Source organism: Anguilla anguilla, chromosome 8 (genome assembly GCF_013347855.1).
Source record: "Anguilla anguilla isolate fAngAng1 chromosome 8, fAngAng1.pri, whole genome shotgun sequence".
Lineage (NCBI taxonomy): Eukaryota > Metazoa > Chordata > Actinopteri > Anguilliformes > Anguillidae > Anguilla > Anguilla anguilla.
Genome location: NC_049208.1, coordinates 16,515,684 through 16,528,936, shown reverse-complemented (window position 1 = coordinate 16,528,936; position 13,253 = coordinate 16,515,684). Strand labels below are relative to the sequence as shown.

The following is a 13,253-nucleotide window of genomic DNA, read 5'->3' as shown; positions in this document are numbered from 1 at the left end:
CATAGCAAACCTTTCATAACATACTGCACAAACCAATGAAACATAAATTAATATTGATTTTAAATTCTTCTTTTTCTATCTAAATGTATTATTTCAGTACAATTGGATCTTCTCACCCGTCCTTGATTTCTAATATAAATAGGAAATGTTTAGGTTAGTTTTTCCAAATTTATCCAACATATTATAGTCCAGCTAAAAGAAAAATGTAGATTCACTGTTTTTAGCAACAAATTACACCAGTCATTCCAATATAAAAACACTGATTGCAAGTGAGCATTACTGAAACGCTACTTGTAACTACTTGTACATCAACCAAAGCCAAAGTAGACTAAATGTTTAGTTTTCCCACTTGAATCAGCAACAAACATTGATGCAATTCGAATCAAGTAAAAATAACCCCACCTGAATTCAGCAATGAGTTTTTTCAACCCATTTCCTTTTGTTCCATGCTGAACAGCATAGACTTTCAACTACATAATTGCCTTTCAGCTATGACTGAAGTACATACCTCATTTCATTACATCTTGAGATAGCCTAGATGTCTGCCAGCTGGTAAAGGTTCACTGAAATCACAATGCATAAGGTGTACAAATAAAATGAAGCAAGTAGCCCTATTTGATGAACATGTACTTGGGGTGCTTAAACATTTATGCTTCCAAAACATTCTCATCTTGTGCCAAATCTGATATTACAGTTGTCCCCACCAAAGGTCTAATTCTGGTTTCTTTCCAGTAGCCTACTGCCGCAGTGGTTAACTACTCGGACTGGAGAGTTCGTGACGCCAAGAGCACGCTTGAGTTGCAGTGTGGATTGATGCATGTTGCATGCATTCACTTGGAGTCTTCGTTGCAGTTTAAAGTTGATTCTCAACTTAAAAGTTGATTCTTCGCAAGTCGAAACAGGACACGACTTCATTTTGATGGTCGCGAAAACTGAAATCCCTTTGTGCATCTTCTCTTCCAGAGGTTAATATCGTTCACAACCCAAGAAGACCCATCCATTAGACTCGCAATCATCACTTTCGTGGCGTCCCCCCCTCTTATCTGAGCTCGATTGAGACTTCCTGTGTTAGCTTATAGAGTTGGGAAGCTGTAGTCCGCGAAGCTCCAGCGCGCACTCGCTTCTGCGCATAATTATACTGGCGTTAACAGAAACTGAGCGAGCGCAGGGTACGACAACGAGTTACCCACAGAGACTCAACGAGGGGAGAGAGGGACACAGACACCGAAGTGTGCGCAAGAGAGCACGGAGAAAGAGCCCAAAAAGTGTGTGAGTCTGGGCGAGCGCACTCACTAGTTAGATAACTAGTCAGCGACAGGGAAAGAGTGTGGACGAAAAGGCCACAGAGCGACAACAACTGGAAGGAAAAGTGTCTCCGGTCGGATTAAACATCGGCGAAATATCAGTGCAGTATGGCCTCGGAAGAGCTCTACGAGGTACTGAAACCCGTTTACCTCGCTGGTTACTTGAAATAATACCGCTTTGTGCCATTATTCTTTTTGTTTCTTCGCTTATTTTATAAATATCTGTGTTTGCGGGCTTTCCGCGACAGAAATGTACTGGCATATGCAACTATTTGGTCGTAAGCAATGCAAGGAAACGGAGGGTGAAACTAGCTAGCTAGTTAGCGAAGTTGGCTAACCCAGCTAGCTGTTGGCCTCCTGAAATTGATGGGTGACTGTTGAGTTGAACCTATGTTCGCTAACAAGTAAGCTAGCGAGAGGCTTTAGTGTGGTAGCTAGCTAGGTAACGTTGGTATCGTGTCGACCGCCTTGGAGATGTAGTGGGGGTTGGGGGTTCCCGAAAGTCGTTTGATGGCGAGATTAAGTGTTTAAGTGGTTGTTGCCGCTAGGTAAGTAGTTGGTAATGATTAGTTGAATAATGCAAACTAGCAGGTCACTGAAACCGTTACCTGCAACTTGGTTGAGTAGCCCTAGCTTGATGCATAACGACATTAGTAATTAATGTTGGCAGTCTAAAATAGTTCAGAATCTTTCTCGCTATTAAGTAAACTAGCGTTATGTCAAACGTATTAAATTGTGGCTAATGGTGTGGTTGTTGGTGGTGAGCATTGGTAGATGGGTAGTTTTGGTTGGTTAGTTAAATTAGTTATAGTCTACATTAATTATTGCAATACCTCGTTAATGGCCGCACTATGGTCACCAATCAAACTCACCAAAAACGGCATCAACGTTGATTTAGATGTTTTCTTGGTCAACTCTCCATTAATATTGATGGTCTATTGATGCGCAACACAGATATATAGGTTGGCGTTTTGAGTACTGAAAGACAGTGAACGAACACAATGTTTTTTTTAAAAAGAAATCTAACTGCTTGCATGGATTGGTAATTACAGAAATTAACTAACCAATTTGTCTAGCTGTTTTGATGACGAGGGCTCCACATTCGTGTGTGTTTGCCGACAAGCTTTGTAACGTGAGCAAGAACAGTCAAATGGGTGACCGACTTCATTTACCTCGTGGTTTCTAAGTTAAATTCGAATCGCTTTTGACATTGGGATTGCGGGTGGGTTGATATCTGCTGACTACGTCTTTGAAAGCATTCGGTCCTGCATTTGTCCTTAACTTGGATTAGACTGTAAATTGATGTAAACTAAATACAGTATTTCAAGAGCCTGCATCTAATTGCGTTTTTCTTTAATAGTGCTTGGCGCATTTGTCATTCACTAGTGTGTGTGGTGTGTCGTTTTTTTATTTATTTTTTAATGCTTGCAGGAACGGGAAACGATCGGGAATTATTGGTTTACTGGCACGTGGGATGATGATGATGATGATGCACTAATGCTGCAAGTGGAACTGTGGTGGAGCGAGACCCACACGTGACCGCAAATGCGTGGCTTCAGATGGTACTTAGTAGACGCAATCGCTGGTGCAACGTTTTTTGAAACATTGTGACCACTACATTGTTTTTCTTACGTTTTTAAATCTGTCGCCTGTATGGAAGACCATGAAGGTGCCAGCAGTCGTCCTCATCTTAATTGGCAGGTAACCGGGGTTGCCCTGATGAATGTTGGAAAGTGTAGTTCTGCTGCCTGCACTTGTCAGATGGGATTATGCAGATTCTTTCCAGCTGTGCGCAATATTTCCTTGGCAGGTTTCATGGCGGCTTTTGAGTGCAGAGTTTAATGTACAATGATACGAGCTGCTTGTGAGTCTCATTGTAGGAGTAACTGCAAGGCTTTTGCTGTGAGATGCAGTTGGGAATCACTGTTCCTCTTTCCCTATTGGCCCATGGCAAAGTTAAGAAAATAGTGAAGTCAGTGAAGAACTGTTGAACATATGCCTTATTGTGTGTAGTATGTCTATAACTATCTTATGTAGAGTGACTTTCACAGCTTACATTCTTTGTACATACAATCCATGTATACCGCAGAATATTGTCTAAAGCAATTAGTGTTGCAAACCCATGGAGTTTCAAGCCCGGTTCCCTGGTCATTATGCTACACTGTCACCCCAGGTCAGTTAATCCATCGTAAGTGTAGTTCTCCACATATTCCATTTGTCACTGTTGTGTTTTGTCCATAGTGGTTCTGCCCTGCCCATCCTTACAGTCAGATAAGTTTTGAATGAAAGTTGACACAGCAGCAATGTGCATTTAATGTTGAGAAAAGCAGTTTTGTAATGAGGGGGAAATTGACACTGTTGAAAGATTTTCACGCTCTGTTGTAAGTATTGATGGAGGAGATTGGCGGGATGCCTTTCTTTTCTTAGCGTAAATTAAGTCCCTTGGTGTGGACTGTGAGGGGCATTCCATGAAAAAGTCCCCTCCATAACCGCAATGGTGCATATATCCCTATAGCCTATATCCTAATCCTAAACACTGCCCCTTCAACAAAGTAACAGTGAGGACTCATTGGGATTCTGCTGGATGTGAAATAGACATTGTTTTGAGATTCTTCAATCAGTGTACATAATGCTGGAAAAATGTATGATAAAGGGACAGCCTAGCCTATTCATTAGGCTGTACATGTGTATTTGTTCTAGTGTGTGTGTTCTGTTTAGTTAAGCCTGCCTATTCTGTGGGATGTTCAGAAATGTTGTTGGTGTCGTATCATGTGTGCTGTTGTGGCTAATTTTGGAAATTATAGTGTTGGCTACTTTATGGAATTATAATTTTGGCTACTAAAATTTAAACCGCTGCTGTTCATTTATTGTACAGAAACATCTAGAGCCAGATTTTTATTGCATCTGTTTTTATGTAAACCTCATGTGAAAGGATATTTTGAGAGGGTGAGTGTTTTATTGCTAAGGCTTTGGTGATACTGAATCTGAAAACAAAATTAATGGCAAGGAAATTAAGTAAGGGAGCCAATTCAGAACTGTTTGCTTGGCATTTGAATGGAAAAACTAGGAAGTGTAGCACTTCATTACTTAGTAATAATTAGCAAGGCTTTGCAAAAGGAGCATGATAAAATGTTCTTTGGTCAGTAACAGTCTGATTCAGATAGTGTAGAGGCTGAGATCTGCGGGATTTTAGTCCTGTTTAATGCATATAGCCTATCACTCAACATCCTCACACAGCTGGCTGATCGCAGGGGGTTTCAGTATGGAACCATTTAGAACTCGGGCATATCTGAAGGATAGACTGGCCCTAATGACGCATTTCTTAAATTGCTCCTGAATGAATACAGTTCTGTGGTTTCCATAGTTGTATAGTCAAGTAATTGAGTTGCTAATAGGCGATAGTATTTTGCCCAAGCACTGGGTGAAGCCGCTGCTATTCGGGTATTGGCTTAAATTATGGCTTGCTGCAGAGGTCTGTGTTCGCTGCTTATGTTCAAACGGGTACAATTAAATAATGTTATTTAATTAATGGTTATTATTTCTGCTGGGTATTTGGCTTATATGTGTTAATATTCACTTATGTCCCCTGATTTAATGTCCTTTCCTTCCGATTTTGAACATTTAACAGAGCCAAATACTGATGGAAGTATTTGATCAGTGATGGTCCTAGTGAAGTGATAGAATATTTAATGGCCTCCCTATTATTTGTTACTAAAAATATCTTGTTTTTTTTAATGATGGATATTGCATCGCTGTTATTCACCAAAGAGTGCAAGAGTAAGTGTGAGATGATTATTCCTCAGTGTGGTCTAATGAGAGCACTGGGAATGATCGCTTGGTCATCACATTCTGAGTGTTTTTCAGCAGTGAACTGGAGCTGCTTTTCAGTCTCTTCAGATCCTGGCTCTGTGATTTGTCTAAGTGAAAACACTTATGTGTGTTCATAAGGAGCGCTAAGAAAAAGCCAGAATGTGCTCAGTGGAAGGCTTCCGTAGAATTTTTTCAGTAATCTGAAAAGGCTGACCCCAATTGGTGAAATTTCATTTATCATTTTTTGGGTTTCATGCACGCACATGCATGCACATACACACACACACACACATACACACACACACACACACACACACACACACACATACACATACATAAACACATACAGGAGATGAATCAGCCCTACAGTGCATTTAGGTTAATCGGCCTTCATCTGGGCGTGACTTCCAAGGCCAGCCCTATTTGAACCCTGCCTAATAAATCATAATTCAATTTGGTTCAATTTGCTGGAGGTGGGCGAGACTATTGAACAAGTAATAACTCGTCAGAGTTTAAACATTTTCAAACTACACAGAAACGATAGGTATTTTCACTGAACATTCAACATTTTAATCTTTCCAGTTTTCACATGTAAGATCAGATAGTTTCCTCTTGGTTCACAAGCACATACTAATGTGACTGCTGTACAAAATAATTGGGCGTATGGGCTTATTGAAGCTCTACCTGGGGCTTGTGGTATTAAAGGTTTGCTATGTGGATGTGATGCAATGAGCAAAACTGTGGCTTTGGCACTAAGATCAAAAGACGCACTCATCTCTGCCAACCCCTTCACCCCTGTGTAGAACTGTTGGGAAGGTGGGCGGCATTTCCAGGCCTACCACAAGTTATTAAAATTACATAACTGTCTGTCAACCAAATATCAATCTTTTTAACTACTGAAAGACACTGAGTGAGGTTGGATTATTGCTGTGCACTTCTCATATGTTTATAAAAATTAAAAAAAAAAAAAAACACTGGTCACCAACAGCTGACATGTTAGACTGCCTATCCTGGCTTTGATTCACATGTAGTGTACATTTTCAAATCGTTTGAATGGCTACTTGGCCAGCCTCACCAAATATTTTTCATAAAAACTTATAGGCCTGTAGCTAATATTGGGCTAAGATCAAGATCTTATGGTGTCATCTACTGTGTGTTCCTAAAACTTTATTGAAGACAAGGCTACTGTGTCTGTTCTTTTCAGGTTCCCCATTTAAATGGGAAGTGTTTCCTAATGGCTGCATTAAGGGCACACAGGCTGTGCATTTAAGTGTCCCTTAAAGACACTTTAATTGGTAATCCTTTTAATTGGTAGTAATTTTGTTTTAGTTTATCATCTAGTTTCTGTGTGCTTTTTATGTTGACTGGATTAATTCTGGACTAACTGGGATTGTAGATCTCTGCTCTTATTGCACTGAGTGCTTTCAGTGTCCATTTTTGGAAAGTGCTTAACAAATAACAATGAATTTAATCGGCCTCTGTTATAAAATAAATGTAAGTGAGGAGTTCACAGTAAATATGGCTGCATTATCATCCCCGCTGCAGGGAACAGCATTTGGTGCTTTTCCCAGCAGTATTGTATAATGGATTGGAATTAAGAAGGTTCCAGGTTCGATTCCCAGGGGAATCGAATGCACTGCCATTGCACCCTTGAGTAGGATATTTTACCTAGATTATGATGGGTAATTTAAAAAAAAATATTTAAAACTGGAATTTTGTCACAATTCAGAAAGTTTGCCTCAAGGGTTTCTAAGTACCATAGATCGCTGGAGAGAAACTCCACTTTGATGAACAGAAAAATGTGTGCGAGTCATTTCCACAAGTGCGGACAGCAATTGCTTCTTTTCCTCCACCGGAGGACCCATGGTGATGTAGATAAGGCAAGGCAGAAAAGGCTGTGCAGGTAGTTATATTTAAAAGGGAGTTACACCCGAAATGCAGGTCATCTACAGCAACGGCCGCCATGGAGCTTGCGCTCTGCATCGGCCAAGGAAAGCCCGAGCCAGAAGGATGCCCAGGCCGGGCTGTGAGTTTAAAGCTAGCTAGAGACGGTCCTTTGTGGAGAGGATACCGCGTCGGTAATGAGGGGTGGATTCTCATTACCCAGCTCAACTTAACCTGCTTGCTGTGCTTTTAATGCACAAGTGCATCCATTAATGTGTCAGACAGTGCATTAAAGCATGTTTTACTGTACACGGGTACGTGGCATAGCTATTTTATTATACGAACCCTGGCTCATGGCAGTTATACAGGGGGAGGTGTACAGTTTTTCCATTCTCATGAGTGGGCCCCAGGGAGTCACAGTATACATCATTACCAGCAGTATTTTCAAACGGTGCTGTTCTACCATATTTGTACCAGAATAATTCTGCTCATAACACTTCAAATTTTTATTGCTAGCTGTAGTAATGTCAATTGTACTTAGTCACAGTATCTGGTCCTTATCACTTTTATAAAGCCTGTCTTGATGTGAGTCGGCTAAATTTGTTTGACAGTAGAACTGTATAACCTGGGAATTTATAAACAAAAATAATTACATTGAATTCAGATAAAATACTAGCAGAATCTAGAGGTGGGGTGGGGGGAAGGTGGATAACAGTTTGTTGCAACAAGAAAAAAAAAACACGATGCGTGTTAAATGTAAAATACTGCAAAATGTAGGCTAATTGAATCTATACTGTTCAGTTACTGAGCTCCCCCTATTAATTGTGGCACAGTAGGATAGTGACAGACCATTATACAGTTACATTTTTATTGGGACCTGTGGTACACTAAAAGTGTAATTGTTTATGAATTGTTGGAGTGTGACCTGAAAAAAAGAATAATCATGTAATGAAAGCATACCATAATTCAGTCTGAAATTTTGCAAGTCTCAAGACTGGATCTGTTATATTCAGTTTTACTTGAATTCCATAATGGGTGCTTAGTGGGCATTGGGCTTCAATGTTGATGTCATGAATTTAGTATAACCACATGTTATATCCGCATAATATTCATTATCATCAAATAGCCTACAGCCTGTTCTCCTCTTTTAGGCAAGTAATGCAATTATTTGTATTTGCCTTGCAAAATTGTGCACATTTTATCAACATTATTTAAAACTGGATGCTGGATGTTGTCTACTTTTCAATCACTGCAAGGATATTCATGACAAAGGTTTTCAATACGCAGATTTTGTAATGTAAATGATTTTAAAGCGCAGGTTTTGTTAGGTAGCCTTTATGACAGGTTGAGCTGAAAGCCGGTGCGGTAGTTAACAGTGGTGTAGGCTATATTTTCTCCTTGTGTGTTAAGTGATTAAAACAGATTTTTCTGAATTGGATTTATCATTGAATTTCCCTAATATGATGGGAAGAAGCTGTGTGTTTACTTGACGATGGATTATTCAGATTGTTGGCACGCTTATTAATCAAAGAAATTAATGAAATCAGTTGAAACAAATGGTCTGTTTTAAGGACGGTTTGATACTAGCAATAGCAGTATCAATGGTGTTTTAGAGGGAAGTAACACTGGTGTCAAAACTGTAACACCGCAACAAGCCTACTGGGTATGTTAAAAATTGCATGACTATTGGCAGAAGTAACAGTTTTTTGATTGTGATCGATCTTTGGTTGAAGACAGTGTTGCAGTTCAGAAATGCATCATGCTCCAGCCATTATAACACCTCCCTGTTTGAGTTTTTATGAGCAAAAACAATTTAAGATAGTTTAAAACTGCTTTTTGTGTTGTGTATGACCAATAAAACAATTCAGAAATTGAATTTTCTATCCAGTTGATGGTTATATGGGAGAAAATATAATTATATTTTTTTGAAACCATGTGGGGCTTTTAATTGGTGGGCATAAGTCATTTATACTATTAGTCTCCTTAATTACAAATCCGCTTAAATCACAAGTCTCTGAACTCACATGCTGCTCTCCATGGTGCTGAAAACTAGTAGATTTAACACATGAATTAATTGTTGTTTAACCAGGTGTGTCCATGCAATTAATTTGTGTATTTTCTACCATGTACTCTGGCTGCAACTATATTAAGCTCTCCCTTCTGAAATGTGGCCTGTGTTCAAAAAATGGTTTGTTCAGTGCTTATGTGAATTTAATATACTGAAGTTTGTTTTTCAGGATCCGTTTAGTGATAATGGGTTTCTTAAAGTGTATTTGTAAAAAGGAATCCCACTGTACTTCAAATAGTTTTTTCAAAAATGTTTTTTTTTTGTCACGAAGAAAGTAAAATGGTGAGAATATAATTAACCTTTTCATGCTAGGATAGTTGCATTCAATAATAATGATCATATTTCTCAGAAATGCAGTGCTCTCACCCCCTCTTTCTCTTGTGTTGCCCATGGATGCAAGCTCAGATGGCTGCTGGCTGTCTGAATGTCACTGATATACAGACGGTTGGCCCCTCTGTCGCTAACTATGCTTCTTCTGAAGTCCAAGTCCTTCTTCGGATGCAAAGGTCAAACCACGTACTGGCTTAACAATTGCACCCGCATGCAAGCCGTGAACCATTTGAGCATGTTCTTGTAGTTTTAGATTGCACAGATACCTATAATGGAAAATGTTTCTCGTGCGTATTCTGGGCAAGTGATACCGTGCAGAAGAGTGAAAACTTTCCACTTCTTAATTCCTCCTCGCTTCTTGTGATTTATCACCTTGTAAAGCAATCAAAACGACAGGAAGATATATCCATTGTCATATAGCACCTGTCTTGGCTCTCTGCCAGTTTGACGGCTGTTGATTGCTTTATGAATTTTTTTAGAAGTAGTAGTTGTTCATAGAAAACGTCTGCAGTTAGCTGGGTTTCAGGGTTTCTCTCCTAGAGCGTAGGTATCAGTATCCAGTCCGAAGGTGCTGCGTCGTCTGCCAATTTCCTGAGTATTTCAGTGCCACTGATTGGTTAAAGAATCCACTCACTTCTTTCTCGTGTCTTTTATTGGCTAATGATTTAAAGGAAACCACAAAGACCTGCAGACTCTGGCCCCCCAGGGCTGGGATAAAGTGTGTTGGCAGTAGTAGCCAGCCATTTCCAGGGGGCTGGTTTCTTGTTGATAGTATTTTTTCTAGAGTCGCCTAAATGTCAAAACTGCAGTGTTGTGTTGAGGGAGGGAAAACCAAGGGAGTTGGGCCGGTTTCACACGGAGTGATCAGATGATCTTGTCTAGACTTGAAGGAGGATATTCTTGCCTGTTTTGATTGAAGTCTCTGAGGACTACACAGTCTTTGTTTTTTAATGGAGAGCGGACAGTCCGGCCCTCCTTATGTGTTCCACCGGGGGAAATCAGAGTGTTACATAGATGGGATCGCGGTATAGAAAGTGCCATGGCAGGGAATACATTTTCTGGTTCTATTGGATGATCGGGCACTTGGCCGATGAGTGAATTTGTAACTTGAAATTGGGATAAACATCCCAAACTGTAGCTGAGACATGGGCTTAGGCCTATATTTGGCTAAACTGATGGGGGGGGGGGAATGATGACACCCAATGTGGGACTTCAGCCTTAGCCTTTATTTTATGCTGAAACTATGAAATCATTTTGTTATCTTGATAGGTGGGTCTGTGCCAATTTGGGATTTTAGATCAAATTGTTCTATTCTAGCTGCCCTGTGAAATGGCTTGTAGGGCCCATAGAAAGCTTATGATGTGTGGAGTTTCACTGTTCAGCAGTCTTTTATTAGTTTGCCTGCATACCAAAATGTACATACTTTTATTAACTCTGAGAGAGAAATGTAAGTAATTGTTTAAGGATGAGCGCTTCAGAGGTGCAATTTGTTTTACGGCTTTTAAAGAGCGCTGTGAAGCCATGCTGGTCTCACGGGTTGGCTGTACACTAACTGGGCCATCTGCTTTGCCTCCCCATCTCCGTGATTGATTCAGTGCCTCGCTGGCAATTTGAAGGACTCCACGGAGTAAGCATGCCTTTTTTAACAATATTTTCCCACACAAGCGGGTGAGCATCCCCCTCCGCTGCGTGCCTAAGGAGCTGATCAGCTGACCGCCCTGAATGTGTTCTCATTCCCGGGGTGGAAATGACCGTTAGCCGCGGTCGTGTCGGCCCCGGTCTCTTGCCGCCGGCAGGAATAGCGGGCGCGGTAGCCTTGGCTCGCTCTGAAGTCTCCGGTTATGTTTGTCATCAGCTACGCAATAAACGCCCCGCCCGCCGGCGGCCCGACGGGGGCCCGCCGCCGAGCCGTCCTGCTCTCTTCATTAGAAACCCATCCGCTGGCCCCCGACGGGGCCCTCGGGCCTCTTCTCATTTGGATACTGTCAGCCCTATAGCGCCGTGCATCTAGTGCTCATCGCCTCGTTATTCTGCTCTGACTGGCTGTAAACAATGCCTTTGCGCTCAATAAAACGCACTACAACATGGCAGCATTGTAAAATTCTATAGCCCAAAACTGCGTTGCCTGTTAAGTGAAATGACTGTGTTTACTGTGTATTGAGTGCTAGGTGGCTGATGGAAACAAGACAGAAGTTAGGCTTAATTTAAGGTGTCTAAGGAAAGGAAAGGTGTTCAAGCAATTCTGGTTTTTGCACACAACTTTCTGCTTATGCCCTGCCCAAGTATTCTCGACATGGGCACAGATTTTCTTGAAGGTATTTTTTTCCTTTTTCTGTCTTCTAACCACTGTTGTGCAGAGAGCTGTCTGTTGTTTGTTATTGTTCATTATTGTTTATTATTCAACGTTGACATGCTGCAGAATAATTTGCGTACTGGAAACCAACAATCAAAAAAAGAATGACAGCAGTGAGTTTGATGTGAGTCATGAGCCTCAGTTAGTATAACAGACATTTCACTTGTAGAAATGTGTTGTCTTGCTTGTGTAAAAGTCTCCATGTTTGTGACTGTATCACCAGTTATCATCACCTGTATCTTCAGACAGTTGTGTGGTTTTCCATCTTGATACCTCAGTTGAAAGAATGAATAAACAGAGAAAGAAATTAAGATTTCAAAAGTGGGTCCTTGCTTTTTGGTATTCGCGCACAGCAATTGGTCCGTTGGATGAGGAGCAGTGCATGACGGCAGAGATTCTCCTGTGAAGTTGCCCATTAAGCTCGGGTGGAATTTTGAACGTAGGTGACGGGGTTGCTGCGTGGTGGAGCGAAGCTCCGTGTGACCCCTCTTTCGAGGACATTATCAGCATGATGAAACGGCCCCAGCTCCTCGCAGAGGGAGCCGCTGCTGCTCCCCCCATTAAACACTTCCATTTGTTATCCTTAGCGAAGGCTCGGATTATTCTCTCCCGGGATGGGGGGGGGAGGTTAGTGTGGTCGGTGACTTTCACGCTGTCACACTCAAGCTGCTCTTGAATTGAATCGCCAAGGTTACTCTTTCATTTCCCTTCCTTCCTGAGTTTATTTTATTTTTTTATGAAGCCAGAACCAATTTCAGTGTGCTGTTTAGACTACTGGCTACAGATGTGCATTTGTCTAATGTCCTGGAACAAGGTTAGTAGGTGGAATGAATGGTATTTGTAGTATAATGAGTGCTATGGGTAAATGGCCTGTAACTTAAGTTTTGTTAATGGGCCATTGTGAGTTGGTGGAATGGGCACACTGGTAATTGAACCAGGTTGCTGACAGCCTTGTTGACAAGATTACATCAGAGTTGCTTATCAGTGTGAAAAGAAGTCTTTCATTCATCATCCACTCTGCTCCCTTCACTGTTCAAAAGGTTTTAGGGGAACGGACATGACCGTATACAGGATTTGAGGATTTCTTCAAGGTTTCCTTCATCTTTATCCTCCTGTCGCCCGTCGAGCCGAGTCTTTTGAATTTGTAGCGGTGAATTCCAGTGGGACGGTTTGAATCCAGCAGTGCACAGATGTCCAGCTTCCGGAGGCTTCCGGTATGTCCGTGAGCCTCGGATGCGGTTGATGTTTGGCGCTCTAAGTGTCTGCAGAGAACGTCTGTACTGCTGCAGGGACGCTGCACCGAAGCAGTCACCCTGGTACAGCACTACAGGACTGTCTGTTAACGTGCAGTGGTTGTGCTGGCCCGTCGAATGCTGGATCTTTGGCATGCGGGAAATTTCAAAATCTGTGTTGTGCGCTAATTCACTTGCGTTCTGATGAAAATAATTACTTTTGCTGTAATATGCCAACTATAACAGTAATAAAACGTTAGATGTAGGCCTAT

General features: G+C 41.3%; 1 protein-coding gene across 1 annotated transcript in view; it reads left to right on the top strand.

Moving 5' to 3' along the window:
* The first annotated feature begins 837 nt into the window (after window positions 1-837).
* Window positions 838-13,253, top strand: part of LOC118234415 (chromodomain Y-like protein) — a 38,461-nt gene continuing 26,045 nt past the window's right edge. The window contains exon 1 of the mRNA XM_035430930.1: window positions 838-1,436. Within this exon, the coding sequence (XP_035286821.1) occupies window positions 1,413-1,436 (24 nt within the window). The 5' untranslated portion in view covers window positions 838-1,412. The remainder of the gene's footprint in view (window positions 1,437-13,253) is intronic.